Source organism: Argopecten irradians, chromosome 1, assembly GCF_041381155.1.
Source record: "Argopecten irradians isolate NY chromosome 1, Ai_NY, whole genome shotgun sequence".
NCBI classification, from domain to species: domain Eukaryota; kingdom Metazoa; phylum Mollusca; class Bivalvia; order Pectinida; family Pectinidae; genus Argopecten; species Argopecten irradians.
The window spans coordinates 20,973,255-20,995,475 of record NC_091134.1 but is presented as its reverse complement, the minus strand read 5'-3'; the positions used below and the strand labels follow the sequence as shown (position 1 = coordinate 20,995,475).

The 22,221-nt window shown below is 35.4% G+C and overlaps 1 protein-coding gene across 2 annotated transcripts in view; it reads right to left on the bottom strand.

Moving 5' to 3' along the window:
• Positions 1-22,221, bottom strand: part of LOC138320490 (tensin-4-like) — a 106,968-nt gene that overhangs the window by 54,079 nt on the left and 30,668 nt on the right. For both annotated transcript variants that reach the window (XM_069263476.1, XM_069263486.1), the window contains exons 3-4: positions 20,473-20,547; positions 14,887-15,033 (exon numbers count right to left, since the gene is read on the bottom strand). In XM_069263476.1, coding sequence (XP_069119577.1) covers positions 14,887-15,033; positions 20,473-20,547 — 222 coding nt within the window. The remainder of the gene's footprint in view (positions 1-14,886; positions 15,034-20,472; positions 20,548-22,221) is intronic.

Below are 22,221 nucleotides of genomic sequence, written 5' to 3'. Positions count from 1 at the left end.
TCTCTAAAATATTGAAAAAACATCACTAAAATTTGGCTTGCTTATTTCTGTCTCTACTAAATGTCTGATTCTTAGTTTCAAACTAGGGGGAGATACTCTAGTGAAGAACTCCGCTGAGAAAGTCTTAGGGTCTGGTGGCTTGGGTACCTCCAGACCAGAAAATCAAATATAAGATTATGGACGCAATAAAGGAACTTGATATTTGTCAATGAATTTTCATGACATTTTTTATCGATATTTGTCAGTGAATTTTCATGACATTTCTTATATGTGCTCATCAGATTGAACACTCAGAGATCATCGGTTACTCTAATCCTGTTTGATCAACTCGCTTACCTTTCCATATTCTAGACCAATGAAGACATCTATAGACCAATCACATAACAACCAATTCAAGACTGATTTACCCCAACTAGCCAAATAATTGATACCACTAGCCTATCATAGAATCTACCCCAACTAGCCCAATAATTGATACCACTAGCCTATCATAGAATCTACCCCAACTAGCCCAATAATTGATACCACTAGCCTATCATAGAATCTACCCCAACTAGCCCAATAATTGATACCACTAGCCTATCATAGAATCTACCCCAACTAGCCCAATAATTGATACCACTAGCATATCATAGAATCTACCCCAACTAGCCCAATAATTGATACAACTAGCCTTTCAAAGAAACACTTAACATGTAACAGTCAATGTAAAGAGTTTTAATTTAGAATGAGAGAAGCCTCCAATAGGAATGACAATGATGAGGTAATTGAAATTTTAATATGTGAGGTAAGTTTCCATACATTTAAATGACAATACTTACTGTTACTGAGGTATAAATTTGAAGACAGCGTTTAAGGTCTCATTTAAAATGACAATACTAAAGCCATTGAGGTTTCAATTTAGAGTGAGGTAAGTCTGTATAAGTTACACTGACCATGTTAAGGTCATCCAGAGGTCATTCAGGTGAGACTATCTACCTGGATTATATTGGTCACAGTCAAGTATTCACAAGTAGGTCTTTCTTAAATTGGATTCTACAAATAAACAGATATCATGTGGAATTTATTTGTACGTGAAAAATGCTCGAGGCGAGAAATCCTGTTCAACAAAGTCTGTCTGTGTTTGATCTGACCAGTGTATTATTGTTGACAATCCCATATAAGTGGTATAAATATATCTCTTTAATTACTTATATACAGGTACAAGTGTAGGCATATTCTCAACTTAGACAGCTTGATGTAGTATACTCCTTAGATCTAAAACATATTTTTCACAGGTTTCAACTTTTGAGTGCAAATACCCTTTCTATTGAAATTTTGAAAAAAATCTGAGTATTATGTTCTTACTAATTTTTTTACAATCTTTGCTTGAGATTATTGAACAAAGGACAATGATCTATGTAAAGTATATTTCCATCTTAAAATGTCCAATTCATTCCTGTACGTTCCTTTTAATGACAGAACTAAGTGACTCTGGCTTGAATATTTTTTTAAACACGATTTTCCTCAACCAAGCACCAGCAGCTTGACTTTATATCAACTTTAGTTATGTTCAAATACACCTAAGAAGTGATAGACATATAAACAGCCACTAGCTTAGACAGGGTCTAAATCCTTAATGACATTGTTGGGTTCATGTGATTTTTCATGGAAACATTTGAAGGGAAATGAAATCGATGAACATCTTCAATGACATACAGCAGGAAAAGAAAATGCAAGATCAGACCCTATTTTTCCTAAAATCATTAAAATTTTCGACAGTCTCCTCACCAACTGAGCTACCTGGTTGCCAGCTATTGGCATGCTGCTGTACAAATAACAGAAAATAGTATATATTTACAACATTTAATAAAACAATATTTAAACCAACATCACATTTAAATTTATAAAATAATGAAATAACCATACCTATAAATTCACACATTAATTTACACAAACATGATATATAGTTCACAAACACTGTATAACATATGTCTATACTAAAATGGTTTGGCATCTTTGGGGTAGACTCAACCTGACACTTATACATGTGATACCATTCCTTCTCTCGGTTTAGGCAGTGAGTAAATTTGTAGCTGTGTAGACTAAGTCTCACAGATTACTACAAATCGTATACGTAGCAGGTTATATTGTGGCTGTGCGGACTTTGCGGCGACAGATTACCACAATACTGCAAGCGTATATATAGTAACAGATTATATTGTGGCTGTGCGGACTTGCGGCGACAGATTACCACAATACTGCAAGCATATCGCAATTTGTGCAACCAAGCTTCACTTGGGTTGCAAACCTAATCCAGAGAAGAAATAGCACCTTATATTGTCACTATCAGAGACCTCAACTACCCCTTAGACTCAGACTGGTTTAGCACGTTGGGCTTGTCACCAGATGTCAGCAGGGTAGTAAGAAGAGTTATATATGTACACAATAGAACCATGATCATAAGCTAATGAATTTTTTGGGCAATTTGATGAGGAATAATAGCTATTCCTGTTCCGAATAAAAATGAAACCTACCCTAAATGAAGATTAAAATAGCCATGTATATATACAAAGAATTCAAGCTGAATCTACCCATCAAAATTTAAAAAATATACCCGGTAATTTAGTTGCTTTACCGGTTGTAATTAACATGTTCCAGATCATAAATCAAATTACATGTAACATAGAATTGTGTTGATTATAATTAAATCCTATTAATATGTAAACTTAATTGCATTTCAGGTGAGTGGTGGGGTGGTGGTGGTAACAGATTTTCTTCAGAGATCAAGTTATGACATCATCCTGTTACTGAGTCTGGGAGAACAATGACTCTCCCGCCTATATCGCTCGGCCAATCAGATTGCTCTATTAAGGTTGTCACTATAAATTTAGGATTAGTATATGATATGGACCGCAATGACATGCCCATATAGATAGTAATTAATAAGCTATAGACTAATTGGGATACATGGTAAGGTTGATAAAACAACTTATTTGTACATTTAAACCTGGCTTATCTTCATAAGCCTCAATTTAAATAGTACAAATAACAGAAAATAGTATGTATTTACAACATTTAATAAAACAATATTTAAACCATCATCACATTTAAATTTATAAAATAATGAAATAACCATACCTATAAATTCACACATTAAATTACACAAACATGATATATAGTTCACAAACACTGTATAACATATGTCTATACTAAAATGGTTTGGCATCTTTGGGGTAGACTCAACCTGACACTTATACATGTGATACCATTCCTTCTCTCGGTTTAGGCAGTGAGTAAATTTGTAGCTGTGTAGACTAAGTCTCACAGATTACTACAAATCGTATACGTAGCAGGTTATATTGTGGCTGTGCGGACTTTGCGGCGACAGATTACCACAATACTGCAAGCGTATATAGTAACAGATTATATTGTGGCTGTGCGGACTTGCGGCGACAGATTACCACAATACTGCAAGCATATCGCAATTTGTGCAACCAAGCTTCACTTGGGTAGCAAACCTAATCCAGAGAAGAAATAGCACCTTATATTGTCACTATCAGAGACCTCAACTACCCCTTAGACTCAGACTGGTTTAGCACGTTGGGCTTGTCACCAGATGTCAGCAGGGTAGTAAGAAGAGTTATATATGTACACAATAGAACCATGATCATAAGCTAATGAATTTTTTGGGCAATTTGATGAGGAATAATAGCTATTCCTGTTCCGAATAAAAATGAATCCCAAAACTCAGACATATGTTAATAATATGAAAATAATATGGATGAGTACCCCAAAAAGCCATTAGTGTTGTATTAATTCCTGTATATATACATATTACTTAACTAACATCAAATGTTGATCTTTGCTGTTGTTTAGGTTTTTGTAAGTGCGATTTGAGCGTCTTTAATGGAAGATTGCGGTGTACGTATATACCGACAATACGCATCTGATGACCATCTTCCTAAAACTTTGATAAGATGATCTTCAATATGTGCTGCTGCTGCGGATGTAGCAGCACCAATACGAAATGAATGGCCGTTATAACCATCAGAGTCTATACCTAAACAATCAAGCACATGTCTAAATCTACTTATAAACACTGTTCTACTAAGAGGTTGCTTAAAAAGACGAGATAATTGCAAACCTACCGGTATAGAGTTTTGATAGCTTTGGTGTTATACCTGAGCATTTGAAATTCCGAATTCAACCCGTATTTAAGAAAACGTTTTGCTAGGACATCTGACCATAAATCTACTTTTGACACCTCCTGGCCACAGACAACATCTCCAAACTGAGGATGGTTGCATGACCCAGGATCAGACATCGTCCATTTTGTCCCTAGGTGGCAGCACCAGGCATTGATTTAAACTGTAGGAGGAAATTGAATGTCTGCTAAAGCCAAGGCTAATATGTTTTATCTATAGCAGCATTTAACAATGCCTCACGCTCAAAGCAGTCCCCTAAATAGTCAATTACAATTCTCTAGTTATTCCTACACATGTCAACTGTCTGTGGAAGAGTGGTCCGTGTATATGTCAGTCTAAAAATGAGATGATCAAGCAATTTCAAATGGCCTACATACATCTGTCTTGGAATGAAACAGCGCATTTTCAGATCTGAACAATATGACCTTCTTAGATCTTTCATAAAATGAGACAGAACAATTTCTTGGTATGGCCTATTCACATATATATGTCTTGAAATGTGTTAGAGCAATTTCAAAACTAAATGGGAAACAAGATTTTATAAAAATTTCAATTATTTCAGGGCAAGTATTAAAAAGAGAGAAAGAGGCATAACAATAAATCAGGTTACAATAATACAAAAGGTCATCTTAGATTTGGGAGGAACAATATATCAGACATTGTTATTTCTAAGATGCTTTGAGCTCCGTATTACTATTGTAATGTCAACTGAGTCAATTAATGGTTCTCGGTTTTCAAATATTTCAAAAAACTATTGATTATGTTACTATCTTATAGCCATTAAAGTTAACAAGAGCTGTTTGAGAACAGTAAGGCTTCATCTTTAACCAAATATAGTTTGGTCCAATGGGCCTCTTGACAATCCTGGGGTTTTTCCACAAAGCATTGCCCATGTCCAAAACATCATATATCAAATCAGAAATCAATGTCAGTGAGTTACAAATAACAGAATTTCTTACATTATAGCAAAACTTAAACCTAATGCTGATGTGACACCGACACCATAGTGATTTAATGATCTCCCTCCTCCTCTCTCTCTCTTTCTACAAGAAGGGATGTCAGAAAAGATTGCAATGGTTTAAGGTGTTATGATTATACCAAGAGCCATCTATCTCTGGATCACATGGTCAGAATTACCAAATTGATTTAAATACCTGTAATTTACTAGTCTACTGAACACCTTCTATCCTTACAAGGAAAGATTTTCTATTTTTAGCAGAAACCTAAGGTCAAGTGCAATGCTACCCTTAGGGCATCAACGTCATCAAACGACATTATCCAACGACTTCTTCAAGGTGTGTAAACCGCTGTTGAGCACAAATTGAGTAAATCGCATCTTTTTGATAACAAATGATATCAACCACAGGTATCGGTAATATCTTAAGTAAAAAGCAGCATAAAACAACAATACCTAACTTTTGTATTGTTCTTATAAGTAACGTGATTATCAACATACAATGTGTTAGGTAATGCTAAACTCCTATATACCACACATACTTTACAACGACAGATTAAAATATAATGTCAGTATCAAATATAATGTCGGTCAACAATTGTTTGCCCTAAAGACTTGACCACATTAAACCCTTACCTGTCCTGATTCAATCACTGACCACATGAATCAATGTCCAGTGTCCACTATGTATATCCCATAAATCCCACATATGACCACCATTGAAGAAGTTTGACTGTTAAAGAATTTGATATCATAAAGCCAAACTTCTGACAAATAAAGTATGAGATATTGACATCTGTACTAGTGACAAAATTCTGACTATTAAGGAATTATATTTACATCTGTATTGACAAGTTAACAGATTTACACCTGTAATTGATAGAACAGGTACACAGACAGGTATGGACCACCTCATTGGTGGATTATTATAGTCTGACAGGTGCTTTGTAAAGTCGTTCATTCAGAAAACTATCGAGGTGTAGAATTCCATAGAGTCGAGTATATCACTTGTATCTGTTACAGTCTAATTCAGAGGATTAGACAGATCAACTGATAAAACATTTATCTTTCTTTTCAATGGCCTGTCACTCGAACTGTAGAGATTAGATGTAAAACGTTTTTTTTCTTTTCAAATCAAATACAATATACGTAAGCTGTAGCCAGAGTTAATAAAAGCCTTATATAAGTTAAACTGTCATAAAATCAGAAATGCTGAACAATTCTTCCCCGATAAAGCTATTTACCAGGGTGATAAAGACTGGAGTTATCTCCCTCTGATAGTTTCAGTATCATGTGTTGTAAAGGTGCAGCAGGTGTTAGTTTCCAAGAGTCAGCATATATGAAGAACATATGAACAGGTGAAAACATCAAAAGTGATAGGTTATAGATAATGCCTTGTATAGTTTCTCTTCTAAACAGCTAAAAGTTTAATATATGCAAAGTGAAGCCTTTAACTCGATCAACAAAATGTCATAATAAAAGAAATTCAGACAGTTGAGTCCAGCTGACACTGATAGCTAGTGTTAAATGTATAAACAACTAAATATATGACCACCAATAGGAACATCCTCAATATTCCAGGGGTTTCGATATGATCTCTATACCCCTGGACTATCTCATAGTAAAACTGGAGGCAACAGAATAGAACAGGTAATTTACATTTTTCATCAAAAGAGCCCTATAACAGTACACTGTGGTTGTCAGTGTGGCTTTGATGTTAGGCGTCGCTCTCTCTGTAGTCTTCAAAGGAAATCTTTGCTAGCCTGTGATTGGTCAAACATTTTCTGCTGAGCTGCCTTCAATTTCACTATGAGATAGTCCAGGGGTGTAGAGATCATAAGTGATCGGAACCCCTGGAGTATGGAGGATGCAATAGGAAATGCAATTGAATAAATCATTCTAAAGTTTATATTCTTGTGCTAAGTGTTTTATTATATGAAGAGTTATTGCCCTTTTCAGTAGGTATGGATTGAATTGGTTAACTAGAGCATGAATTATTAGCTATTGATTGATGTGATGAAGGTGACATTGTACACATCGTACTAGTCATTTGTCTGATTTATTATTATGAAGGTGACATTGTACACATCGTACTAGTCATTTGTCTGATGATGGTGACATTGTACACATCGTACTAGTCATTTGTCTGATGATGGTGACATTGTACACATCGTACTAGTCATTTGTCTGATGAAGGTGACATTGTACACATCATACTAGTCATTTGTCTGATGAAGGTGACATTGTACACATCATACTAGTCATTTGTCTGATGATGGTGACATTGTACACATCATACTAGTCATTTGTCTGATGAAGGTGACATTGTACACATCATACTAGTCATTTGTCTGATGAAGGTGACATTGTACACATCGTACTAGTCATTTGTCTGATGAAGGTGACATTGTACACATCGTACTAGTCATTTGTCTGATGAAGGTGACATTGTACACATCATACTAGTCATTTGTCTGATGAAGGTGACATTGTACACATCGTACTAGTCATTTGTCTGATGATGGTGACATTGTACACATCATACTAGTCATTTGTCTGATGAAGGTGACATTGTACACATCATACTAGTCATTTGTCTGATGAAGGTGACATTGTACACATCGTACTAGTCATTTGTCTGATGAAGGTGACATTGTACACATCGTACTAGTCATTTGTCTGATGAAGGTGACATTGTACACATTGTACTAGTCATTTGTCTGATGAAGGTGACATTGTACACATCGTACTAGTCATTTGTCTGATGAAGGTGACAGTTTAAACACCATACTAGTCATCAAAACTTCACACACATGAAACACTGGTTATGTAACAAATATTACATAAAGGAACTATCGACTACAGTCAGGCTGTTTTATCTAATGTTAACTGATAAACAACAATCAATTGCTGCAATGCTTCCAAATGGTCCAACATACACATAATTGTAGTGCAGTTGCCCTAAAGTCTGTCTGAAGAATTCAATATAATGGTAAAGTTATAGTGATCAAGATTTTTTGAATTTCTACATAACGTTTGACCATAGATACTAAAGTTTGCCCCTCAAATCAACCATTGTTATGACAGTAGATTCCGAGATAAAATTGCATTGTCTTCACAGATATACATGTTTTTATATCATTCTCAAAATCCTTTACATATAATGCTTACAAACAAGAGAAGATAACTCTAATGGGAAAAACTTTGACAAGTACATTCTGTAATGATCAGATGAACCTGGTTGCCATTGCCACAAATAAAATGTTCTACAACTTTTTTGTTGTAATGTTTTATGACATTGGTTCTGTCCTGACTAGCAGACATCCAGAGAATGGTGTTTGATGTTCAGTAGTGGATTCCCCAGCTGTGTAGGAATGCTCCACCTAGGACCCTACCAACTCCACATGTGCTCAATAGATAATGTGTCATTATACCATACTGGTATCTGTTAGTCTGACAGTGCCAGGAATTACAGCATCTGTCAAAACTGTGGTTCTTCATACAGAGAACATATGTTCTCCCTTCCTACCCTATATAGACCACAGCCCCGATACAGATAAAGTGTATCCCCTTCCCCAGGGAGAGAGCATAAAAAACCACACCCTTCTTATTACCACACCAACCAACCCCACATACCTCCCCCACCCTACCTCTCTAAATCCTTCACCCAATGCTGAAGCACAAATACAATCCTCCACCCACCCTGCCACCATTCCTAAATTTTCCCCTCCTCTGATCAAAGCTACAGTACATATTTTACCATAAACACCACCAAAACTCCAATACTCAGTGTCAAAGCCCCAACATGTGTCCCCACCTACCCAGCTTTACCCCAGCCATTGTCTCAGTATTTATCATCGTTCTATTTGATTCCACTCTACCACCGAGAAATGCCTCTACTTTCCACTATCATAGCCCCATCATGCTGCACACCTTAGTAATAGCCTAATCAGACAGTAATACATGGTACTTATAACCTGTCGTTAGTAGGTATAATTATCAGCAGACTGTGGCAGCCGACAGGTCCTACCAATTCCTCCCTAGCCTGGAATGTCATACCTGCTGGGTTCCCATCAGTAGCAGACCTGAGATGTCTATTCTGAAGTTTTATAGTACCAGGAATAGTTGTGGACAACTGTTTGGTGCTAACCCCAGACAGTCAAGGTAAAACAAAGACTATGGTAGACTAGCATACTGTGAGACTGATCTATTATAGGGCAATTAGTCTGCTGACCTTAAAACTCTAATGATATAGATCGTAAATTTAAGTCTAATTTTGACATTGAAATAATGGTACTGTCTAAGTCCTTGACCTTGAAAATGATGACTGTATATTTGACCTTGAACAGACCAAATAAATAAGACTATATACAAAACATTACTTATATCAACTGATCTGAAGACAATGCAGATTAAATGGTAAAGCATAATGGACCTTGACCTTTGAAATGGTACAGTTTAACTGAGTTTCGATCTTATGGAAGACTTTTATCTTGGCAAGACTAGACTGAAGACTTTTGACCTTAACTCCTTTTATGGTTTACTATCATTTGAAGTAGTGCAATTGACTTAAAAGATTCAAAGAATTGAATAAATGACTTTGAACTTTCGGAAGACTTATATTTACCAGAACAGTTGACTTTGTAACCTTAAACAACCCGTACAGTTGACTTTGAATCTGGGAAAGTTTTCACTTTGGACAGACTGCACAATTGATTTTAGACCTTTGGGAGGCTATCTGGATTTGTTGACTTTTGCTGATCTTGGTCACCAGATGACTTCTACTGACTTTGTACAAACCTTTACAAACCTGTACAAATGACTCTTGACCATTGAATGACATCTTGAACAGCTGGTAAAACAAGAGGAGATAACTCCACAGGGTGACAGGTGTATAGGGATCATCCCTCTAACCATTCTCCTTTGTTTATTTACAAAAAGTACATAATGTCACAGAACATAAACACAGTCTTCACACATCAAACAGTGGACAAACCCCATCGATCACCATGTCCTTAGATAACTGTCCCCAGGGACAGCTTGATTGACAGGTCACTGTTACCGTGGTGATAGAGTAATCATTGTGTAATGACATATTGTTATCAAGTAAGATCTGATGTCATCATTCACAGTGATAAACAAGTCTGTTACACATGGTTTTTGTACTGATCATCAAGATAGCAACAAAGTGCAGTGACCCTAAGGCTACCAAGGTCAATAACAAAATTTATCAACCACACAACAGGTCTATAATTGTCTGTTACTTAACAGTATACCTCTACACCATTCATATGATACTGGGTAGTATGTACTGATTATTCAACACACAGTTGCTGTATAATACAGCCATATTTTTTAATATTTAGCTCAGTAACTTTGTCTTATACTGCCAGAACAGTTAAATTCCTTCTTTTCTCAAACTTTTAAAATCAAATATTCTTTTTTGGAAATTTGAAGCAGACTTCTTACTGCATTCATCATGCCTTCAGACAACTGCCTGTGAACGTATATATGGTTTGCTATTTTGTAAGGTATTAAGACCTAAATCATTTGCATTTCTAAAGAAAAATTTACATGTCTCATCAACAAATTACAACACACTGACCTACTTACACTGAGCCAAAGGTCAAAGTCAATGTCTGCTGAACTCTATTAAGTCTGCTGACCTTTGGTTGTAGCTCTGACAAAAAAGACATCAATAGACCCAAGCCTGGTATCAAGGGACGCCACAGCAACACCTACTTAGTGTGAAGTAGGTATACTTGTCACATATTTACAGCAAGTTTGATATGAAAGGGACACACTGATGATCAGTAGTATGTGTCCACTTCAGCAACCATCAGATAACAGATTCAAGGTCATGCAGAAACCAATCTTAAGGTCGGCATTTTAATACCAAAGATATAATTAATCATGTTAACAAACTACCGTTGAAAATCTAAGTTCCTCTGGGTAATGTTTATAAATTAGATTTGGAATGGATTTTTTTTCCCATTTTTTTAATTTTTTTTTATTTCAGAATATTCTATTGTCAGATATCATGACAATGAGAATTAGGAAATAGGTCAAGCCTATAAAAGCCCTCCCATCATAGTCTTTTTACAGTCTTTTCCAAAATAAACTCCTGCTAAAACGAACATTTCCAGATTAGTATTTTCTTGTAAGTACTTGAAGGTTATGTTGCTACTTTGAGACACTTGAATTGCATACTTACAAAACATAAATGAAAATTGAAAAGCTCACAAATATTTGATGCCACATATACCATTTAAAATTGCAACTGTTGCTCATCATGCTTTCATCTTTACCTATAATCCAATCTTGGTCACACACAAAAATTGGCCATTTGAAGCGAAATCTGGTCCTTATCAGTATAAATCCATGGAGTTCTAACCAGACACCTGTACGGTACCTGGACTAATGACAAATAGCCAGGTACTCATTACAGGTACGTAGTTACAGGTAGCTGGAGGCTCGTTACCTGACAGGTGGGGGAGGATGATCTCATACTGTCACTCAATCATACGTCCAAACTAGTCTGTCAATCCTGGTATATACTTCCTAAGTCAGAACTTTAGAATCCTCATTATGATCTGATTCTAATTACAAAGAACGGTAATTTTACTATTGAGATCTTTACTTTGTAAATATATAGATCCCAAAAAAAAGATAGTTTCTGTATCTATATTTTAAAACTAGTCGGTTAATCAAAGGGATATATCAGGAATCCTTAACTTAAACAATCAACATTACATTCTGATTTCAAATTCAAAATACCCTGTTCGACCCAATAAGCGCCCATGTCCCTATAAGCGCCCCTCCCCCGTTTTGAGGCCTCAATTGCCCAGGCATAAATAAGGACCAAAACTACATAAAACGGTATAGATTTGCAACAATTTTGACTTATAGGCACCTTTTCATTTTTATCAATTTTTAAGTGCCCTGGGCACTTATTGGGAACACGGTAGTTTATTAATAAAGGTATACATCCCTCATCAAAATTTCTTATTATCTTCACAACACCCTGAATTCCCAAGCTTTTTACTAAGTCATTTCTAAGTTTAATATCTAAAACTACAGTATACTTCACTTTGAGATAAAATTAATCAGAAGTTTTATAATGATTATACTACACTCTAATTCTAAATTCAGTCATTTCTAAGTTATAGATTTATAACAACATTAATTCCTTTAATTCTAAAGGCATAATAATAAACTTAGTAACAAATCAAATTAAAACCATTACAAAACAAGGTATCAAATTTAAATATGAAACTCTTAAAACACAAGAATCACTGAAGAATTTAGAAAACATTCAATTTCCCAATCGGCCATAAACCAAATAACTTGAATATACAAACCCAAATTAATGTTTGATATATATTTTTGAATTGTATCTTGACCATCGTCTGGGAGAAGATGGATGTTTTGGTGTGATCTTTGGCACCGCCGATCAATCTCGGAGACAAATTGATTTTATAGGGAACTTAAATATCACTGTATCGTCTATATAATACCACAATATAAGTGTAATAATTAGATTGAATTCAGAAAAGACGACAAAGACTCTTATCAATTGTTCAGTATTTAACCTATACTTAATTCTCAGCCAGTCTAAAGATTTAAATCACTGAAATATCTGCATTAAGGTTAGGATAATGGTATTTATTTGGAAAGTTGGCTTTATATATTCATTCTCTATAGACTGATCCGACAGGAGACTGTCCTCCTGGGCATTTACATCTCAGGACGATATACAACATCAATGTTCAGAGATGCACATTACTTCAGCTTCATGGAGATTGACTTTAAAATGATGGAAACAAATAATGAAATTAGACAAACTCAGTCATAGGGGACCCATAAATACGGGTACAAATAGAAATGTACTGTTGTTGTTGTGGTTTTTATAGAACATTGGGAAACATTGAATTAAATGTGAACTAAAACATAAGGGAGACCTGGATTGTAACGAGTTTTACAGGCGTCCTCCACCGAGTACATCCACGACTCGCAGCCTCGGCTAATGTTCCCCATGTCTCTCCTTCACCATACAAATGCTATAGGGAGCTCGATAATGCAGAGATGAAACACTCGCCATTATAATTAGCATTTGCAGTGAGTTGGAAAACAAATAGGATCATTGGAATTCATAACTTTTTAACCACTCTGGATCATCTCTCTTGCAGAAGACTGCCAATGTTTGCAGTTGTCCTGAGCTCGGAACACTTCTCAATCAACCGTTATATTGACAAAGCTGTAACTGATCCGGGGCTCGTGTCTGAGCCTACTGAATCAGAGACATGGAAACAACATGCCATTTTAGTTTTTAATTGTGATTCCTGTATAAAATGCTAAATCAAACAGTACATCAGTTATAATAGAGCTTGAAAGTATACCATTTACAGTTATATCCTGTGTGTTTCTGTGGTATAAATCATCATTATTCTACAAAGGATACACATCGCCATGGTGATGTTAGCTATGATGAAAAACTGTTTCAGTATAAAGCTATAAATGTTTTATATAAAAAGTGATGTATGAACAAATATCTGTTCTACTCAAACACAGCCAAAGCTATAATGCTCTATCATCATCTAACATGAGTTAAAATCTATCACACTGAAATAAGTTTGAAAACTTTTTAGTTCGACTTAAACATGCAAACTTACAAAATCAATAGGCAATCTTATCTTCAATGAAACCTTACCTTATCATTATAAAAGCTTTGAGAAACTGCAACCTTCATTAATTTAGTTACACACTTTCACAGACCATTCATATCTTTCTGTCCCACACCATAGCACAGCAAAAATCACATAGGGCCATTCAGGGCCCAGACAACACTTGGGGTCAGCTGGGGTCAGGCTCTGCTGACAGTTTGGGGACACATTTTATCAACATAATTTGACAAGCTGCAGCTTTCCTAAATGCTGGAGGGAGCCTGGGACCACAGCCTTATACAGAACAGGTTAAATGACCTGTGCAGTGATATAAATTAATGGTGTATTTTCCAGTATTTAAAGCTTACTGTAGAATAGTTCTATTATCACCTGTTTCACAGCTTAAAGTCAGTCTGATCAGAAAATCAGTGGGTTTCTGTGTAAGATTATTAGAACAATCTATCTGTGCCCAAAAACTAATCAAATACTATTTGGTTTCTGTTAGCAATATAAGTTCTTACAACTATAAATCTGTTTGTTAGACATAAATGCTGCTTCCTCCTTAGAAGCATGAGCGTCAGGCATATATGTTATACAGGTGGTATCTATGTTGTAAATACTTTATTCATCCAAAACTAACCAAAGACCATTTAGAACAGCATAACTTTGACAATCAGCGCTTCCATTTTCTGGATACCAACAAAGATCAACTTAAGATTAATGTTCCCAAAGTTATTTGTCCAAGAAGCTACAGCAGCCAAAGTGGTAGATACAATAAGACAATTATTGATATTGAATTCAGTCGTCCTGTACTGGAGATTGGTATGCCCAACATTTAATATTCTATAGAACTATGGAAGTTCCCCAGTGGAAGTTTCTCAGTGGAAGTTCATCAGTAGAAATGTCTGTAGGAAATAAATTCACCATCTCAAGATAAAATCTGGATTGGACAACAGGGACAGGGTGAGACAGAATAGGACAGGACAGGAATGGAAGGAATGAGTATAGGTAGCACACTATATCCCAACATTTCATGGCAGGAATATAAAAAGATCTTGGTATAAAAGGGAATGGTACCTACCTCCTCTGATGTACTGGTGATGAAGGCGTGACAGAACTGCAGGTTGATATGTCCCTTGGGTTCCCTTGCTAGGAAGGAGAACTGACAGTGGTCAGGGTCACAAGTTGCATAGGAAATTCTCTTCAGGGCATGGGCCATGTACACACTCTGGAAAGGTCAAGGTTTCACATTATAGGAATGTCAAGGACAAAGTTACACAATGTCATTATAGGGAATCTTCATCCTCGATACTCCAGGGGTTCCGATCACTTACGATCTATACACCCCTGGACTATCTCATAATGAAATTGAAGGCAGCTCAGCTGAAAACATTTGACCAATCACAGGCCAGCAAAGATTTCCTTTGAAGACTACAGAGAGAGCGACGCCTAACATCAGAGTCACACAGTCAACCACAGTGTACCGTTATACGGTTCTTTTGATGTACATCAAAGGTTTAAATTACCTGTTCTTTCCAGTTGCCTCCAGTTTTACTATGAGATAGTCCAGGGGTGTAGAGATCGTAAGTGATCGGAACCCCTGGAATATCGAGGATGGGGAATCTTATGTCAAGGTAAAAACTACATATACATGTTAGAAAAGTAAAGGTCAAATGTTATGTCAGATATACATTTATAAAGAGCTGTAAGAGAATCTGGGTGAAGGTCAAAGACAAAAATGAGCATTGGTGTGAAGGTCTACAGGTAGTGCTAGAAGAGGTAATTCTTCAGAACAAGTCATGTTATATCTGTTCTCTAAAGTTGAAGTCATTAAAATATGTAGCGCTACTCCTTGAGAAAATTTATGCTATTCAAACAATCTTGAAAGAAATCTTATTTTACAGTCGACAAAAGTCAAGGCTGCTGTGGTTAAGATCCATTGTGAACACATCAGTCACTGTAATGGCATAAAGGTTACATCTAAATGCACATTAATGAAAGTCTCTTTTACAGGAAGGATTCCAGCAGCTTTAATGAGGAGACGTGTAATGAATGTGAAAACAGTAGCAATGGGTATACTCAAACAGAAGAAGATGGCTTACACACAATTAAAGAAAACAGATCCCAGTCAAAAGCCACAATGAAAGTGGATGTCAAATTCATAAAGATATCTTAAAATATCTCTACTCAGCACAAGTGTTATATACCTACAAGTGAGGGAACCAGTTGATATGTACACTTGTAATATAACTACATTTGTCCTCCATAAAGAAATCAGACAAGTGTCAAATACTACTACACAACTGGTGGTACGGCAGTATATATCTCTCCATTCATCATCCCCGATCATATCTCTGTCAAAATCTACTCCTAAAATCATATTTAAAAATCATCACTGTTAGGAATTTTTATGACATGCCACAGATGTATATATTTTAATATGTGACCTATATAAGAGTATATCATACATACAGGGTCTAATACTATAGATACCTTAAATAAAGCTGAAGTCAACCTATTAATGCTTTTTCTTGATTTGATAAAATCAAAATCAATCAACTGAAAATCTGAAGCCGATACCTTTAAATAGTTCTGCCATTTGGTTGATTTTTACCTTTATCAAATTTTACTTGACTCAGATAAGCGTACCAACTTAACATGACTTAATTTTAGCTTGACTTCAATGATATCTATTCTTTCCTTGATTACAGTATAAAGCTTACCAAACTGTAACTTGGCAGATTACTAAGATAAGCTTATCAAGCTAACCAGACTTTCTCATTCACCTGACTGTGCACTTTTCACCGGTACAACCTAACACAAGCTAACCAGACTTTCTCTTTCACCTGACCCTGCACGTGTCACCAGTACAACCTAACACAAGCTAACCAGACTTTCTCTTTCATCTGACTCTGCACATGTCACCAGTATTGTTGTGTAGGGATCAGTAATGGCCACTGACTGCCCACCAACCCTCTGGACCAATTATCATATTATCCTTTTTTACCCTATAGAAATATAAATGCTACTTTTCTGATTTAATCAATTTATGTTATTGTCCGTAGTGGCCTCTAATGGACTAAGTCATTATGCATTGTGTCTGTGCATCCTCCTTTGGCCACTTCCATGCCATGTGTGCACTGTCAGCCCCACCACACAAACAATATATAACCAGGTTTAATTGAATTTAATGGCCCGTGAATAAAGTCATCCCCTGACCCTGTGGCCAAGATAATCGGTTTTATACAGTGATCTGTATTGTATCTGCTCATCTCAGTCCTCACCACTTGTCACAAAACTATTTTATCATACTACAGACAGCATTGACAGTCAATCTACCATGTATTTGATATCTGAGGAAAGAATTTTCCTTAAGATTTTTTTTTCAAGGTGAATTAATATAGATAACCTATAATCACTGAAGTGTTTGATCTGGATTGGACAATTTTTTTGGTTGGAACTTTATTCAGGGAGTTTCACCAATTACATTACTTTGTGTAAGTTAATTGTCTGCAGGCTGGCTCCAAGATCATAAAACTATCTAAAGATTTTACTTAGTTTGTCACAAATAACAATACAAAAAGTTACATCATTCAAAACTTTAAGTCAAAGATGTTTTTATGATCAAACTAGGTATTTTTATAATACTTTGGTAAAGAAACCAAGTGTCATAGGAGATATTAACGGTTTTCATGTAGTGAAATTTACAAATGGACAACCAATCGATTACATGAATCAAAACCATTCAATCCTACTAAAGATACATAATACACACAGAAGTATGTAAACAAACCTGCCACCCATACAGTGTTTCACAGACATGTCAGTGATTTAAAGACAATGGGGGATTTGTCAGAAGAATTCAGTCTGACAATATAAATATCCAAACATCTTTGCCGCTTGGTCAGAACAAGGAAATGACCACAGTAATTGGACATCAAGTTGAATGTTTTTTGTCCAGCAGCTGTCACTGGAAGATAGGTACCATATAGAGCTAATTACTGATTAGGACTCCAGATCATAATTAGGAAGATAAAACACAATTAATCTAAATATGAAGAGAAATGCCTTATATGATTGGTAATGTCCTCAGTTAATAATTACTTTCTTATATTCAAACCTTATCACTTCATTAAGATGGTAGAATTATGAAATATCCATGTTTTTTGTGTGCACTTGCATGTTAAAATGGGACCAACAAAACAATCTGAACTAAACAGGGTTTCCAAATGAAAGGAGATAAAGCTACAGAGGTTCTGATATAGGTATGATTTTTCTCCTGGTTCTGAGAAGCTGATATAGATATGATTTTTCTCCTGGTTCTAAGAAGCTGATAAAGGTATGATTTTTCTCCTGGTTCTGAGAAGCTGATATAGGTATGATTTTTTCTGGTTCTGAGAAGCTGATATAGGTATGATTTCTCTCCTGGTTCTGAGAAGCTGATATAGGTATGATTTTTCTCCTGGTTCTAAGAAGCTGTAAAGTATGATTTTTCTCCTGGTTCTGAGAAGCTGATATAGGTATGATTTTTTTCTGGTTCTGAGAAGCTGATATAGGTATGATTTCTCTCCTGGTTCTGAAAAGCTGATATAGGTATGATTTCTCTCCTGGTTCTGAGAAGCTGATATAGGTATGATTTTTCTCCTAGTTCTCTGGCTTTAAACACTTCACCTTCTAATAAACCTGGCATGTCCTTCAATAACTAACAGCATATCAACCAAAAGCCAAACTATAACATGATATCTAGATTTCAACTTGGGACATTTGAGAAAGGACATGGCACTTGCATCTATTACATTTATAGGGTTAAATACGGTATCCATATGTCACACAAAATAGATTTACCCCACATGGTCAGTATACAGGGGACAAGGGATATTTTATTTGTGGTCAGTGATGGTCACTAAGGTCAGCATGTTGGCTCCAGTATCACTTACAAAGGTCACAAACAAAGGTCACCAGAAGGTCTCATATTTCAAACAGGAAAAATACCTACAACTGTCACTGACATGTCCTGTGTTGGACATGTCAACATATCCTGCTACAACAAAGACTCTTTATTTCATATTCTCCTGATCCTGCTTCAATACAGGCTCTCTATTTCTTATTCTGGAACACGATAAAACATATCCAACAACTTAATGAAGATAATTTGCAGAGAAAACATTTTTTTGTACCCCATTGCTGCTTAATCAAAACATAGAACCAGAGAAATTTTCCAAGATAAACTAGAGATGTCTGTAAGACATAAATGCCCATAGTCATTCAAATGAAATAAGTATGTGCAGAAAGGTGACAAGATGAAATGTCGGAGACAGAGCTAATATATATATATATAGGTAATACTTTATAACCCTTCCACTTTTCATGGACATGGCATAAAATGGTTAAAACAGTTGTAACAAAATAGTGATTAATATCAATTAGGTAATGAATTTTAGGAGGAGGGGATCTAAAATTAACATCAGTTTAATAGTTTTAACATCATTGATATATCAGGTTCTACACTCAAACAGGACAGACCATGTGCATAGCTACAATAATGTATGTTTGTCAATTCACATATTACTTTTCACAAACATCTGCCTGCACAAAACATTCACCTTGTTAATTAGTTGATACTGATGTAAAGGTAATTAAAACCTCAACTCAACCCTAAAATGACCTAACACCAGATGTGCTTAGATCCGAACAAACCTTCAGGAAACAGCTCACACAATTACAGTCACTGGCTTTCACATCTGGCTACCAACATTGGCAACATCTTTAAATGACAGATTAATGTTGTACAAACAAATATATGGCCTATTACTGATTTTTATCCAGATTGATAGTGGAATTTATGATTATATAATGAGACATGTAACATGTGGAGTTTTGTGTACTTTTGTTTTTAAGAAAATTAAATTGCTTTGCCAGTTAATAGTGTCATATATCACATTGTCTAACATCAGGGATACTGGTATACTACACCTGTGTTGTGAGGTTTTATACATAATGATAGTTTATATCTCTAGATCTAACATTCCCACTGTTACATAACAATACACATGTGATCAGCTGCACCATTGGGAAATGGACATGCTGTTTAGATTTCACAGAAATAACTGCTGTAAGGGTCATGTCCAAATCTTCCTTATAAATGTTTTGGTATGCAAAGCTATTAAGAAATATGATAACTTTCCTATTACTGATGATCAGTTTTCAACTAGGGTCATTAAGTTTATTGATATATATATATGGTGGAGAAGTGATGATGAACTCAGTAAATTAGGTCTTGTGGTATATTTATTTACTAAATGAAGTTATGATATGTTTCACTTGGTGATTTTATACAATTATAGAGTTACTTCCCCATTATGCTGCACACTAATAGTTTTATAGATTTACCTCCCTTTACTGCTCCACACATAGCTATAGTATACATTTTTTTTTTATAGATTTACCTTCCAATTACTGCTGCCCAATTTTTTACAGTATATTAGAGTTACTTCCCTTTACTACTGCATTGGGTAAGTTTGATTAGATGTCCTATTAATAAGCATAGGATTCAAACTCGCAACCCAGGGGTGGAGGGCTTGTGGTAATGTCAGGACATCTTAACCATTTGACCACCACGGATCACTGCTGCACATACAGCTATAGTATAAAAATGTTATAGATTTACCTCCCCATTGCTGCTGCACACTTTGATCCCAGAAAGAGAGATGACCAGTAGCACCTTCTTACTCTTGTCCACCGTCTGTAAAATAAAACAGAGAACAGGCTCAATATCAGTCAGGTTAAAGTGGGCATGATAAGAAAAGATGACAGCTAAGCGAGTTCAAACCCAGGTCTGGCCACTACTCTTCTCCTGTTACTTGACAATCAGACAACAAATTAATGTTTTAACTTTCTTAGATGGTGATCTATATAGAATCTCAATATTTTACTTATCTGACAACCATCTGTTACTAAAATGATAATTACATATTAACAACAAACAGTTATCAAATTGTACACACAGGTCCCTGAATGTTGTTTGTCTCCGCTGACACTTGGTATCTATGGTAAGGCGGTGTCGAACAATATTCTAAAATTTGTTATCACTATTATTATCAAAGACAACACAGACACCACAGATAGCATAGTCTGAAGGAGTCAAGATGACACTTTAAACGTTTCAGTCTATCTCACAGTGACCTTGAAATTAAGGTCATCCTTATACAGATAAATTTTCCCCGGAGTTTGTGTCATTCAGATTTATTTTTGATTGTGTTACATAACTTGGGTTCCTCGAGTACATTCACTCTCCAAGGATCTTATGACTTGCATTTACTGTATAGAATCATATTATTTATTATCATATATTTCAAAGGCATTGGTGGAAATCAAGATCTTGGTCATTTATCGGTTCATTGGCCAATTCAAATGTTCACCAAACAAAAGACATTCTTCCTACTTCATTTTCAAAATCAAATCACATCCAATGTAAAAGGAGAGTTGAAAATTAATTTTAAAAAATAATACACTATACAGTTGATGTGCAATAGGAGTCAATAACATGGATACCAGGTACATGTATAATATAATATCCTTCCAAAGATACCAATAAGTAAAATTAAAGACCACACACACACACACACACTGGTGTCATCTTCTATCAATAAGAATGCATGTTTCACATGGCTGAAAACCGAAGACAACATTTAACTTGAATGTCTAGATACAAGTTCACATAATTCTGATTCAAATTGCTTTTTTATTCATTTTTCTCTGTGTCTATAAACTTCTATATTATCGATGATATCATTTGACAAAACCTGCAACATATACTTGCATCAATACAGCATATGTGCTGTGCATTACCATTTATTCAATGTCATCAAAAACATGATGGTATACAAAGTATTTCTAATGAAAAACTTGAAATTTTGTTTCTTTTATGAAGAGAATTATGGTCTTGAACTTTATTTATTTTGCATTGATTGAGAAACAAGGACATAGTCATTCAGATCCCCCGCCAATAGAAATATCAAAACTGAAGTAAGTTTGATTTTGGAGACTTACGTGTATAAAAAAAAACAGGAAAAAGGAAGTTGAGCTAAAGAAAGATGGAGTATAATTAAAGTAGAGCGGGGCTGCAATTGTTGAATCAGGTATACAGCCTTGACATTTATATTAGACTATATACACAAAGATGGGTAGAGTTTTGCAAAGTAACATTTACCATTTACCATGATATTTTCAGCAATGTTTCCATGGTAACGGAAAAAGCGCAAAAAAAGAAAACCTAAAAATAGCAAAATGTACTACTTGACCATAAAAAGAATGTGTCTATGAAGTTTCGTGGAAATATCTCGTGGAGTTATGCTCCAGAAATGAACCTGCTACAAAAATATGATATTTTCAGCAATGTTTCTATGGTTACAGAAAA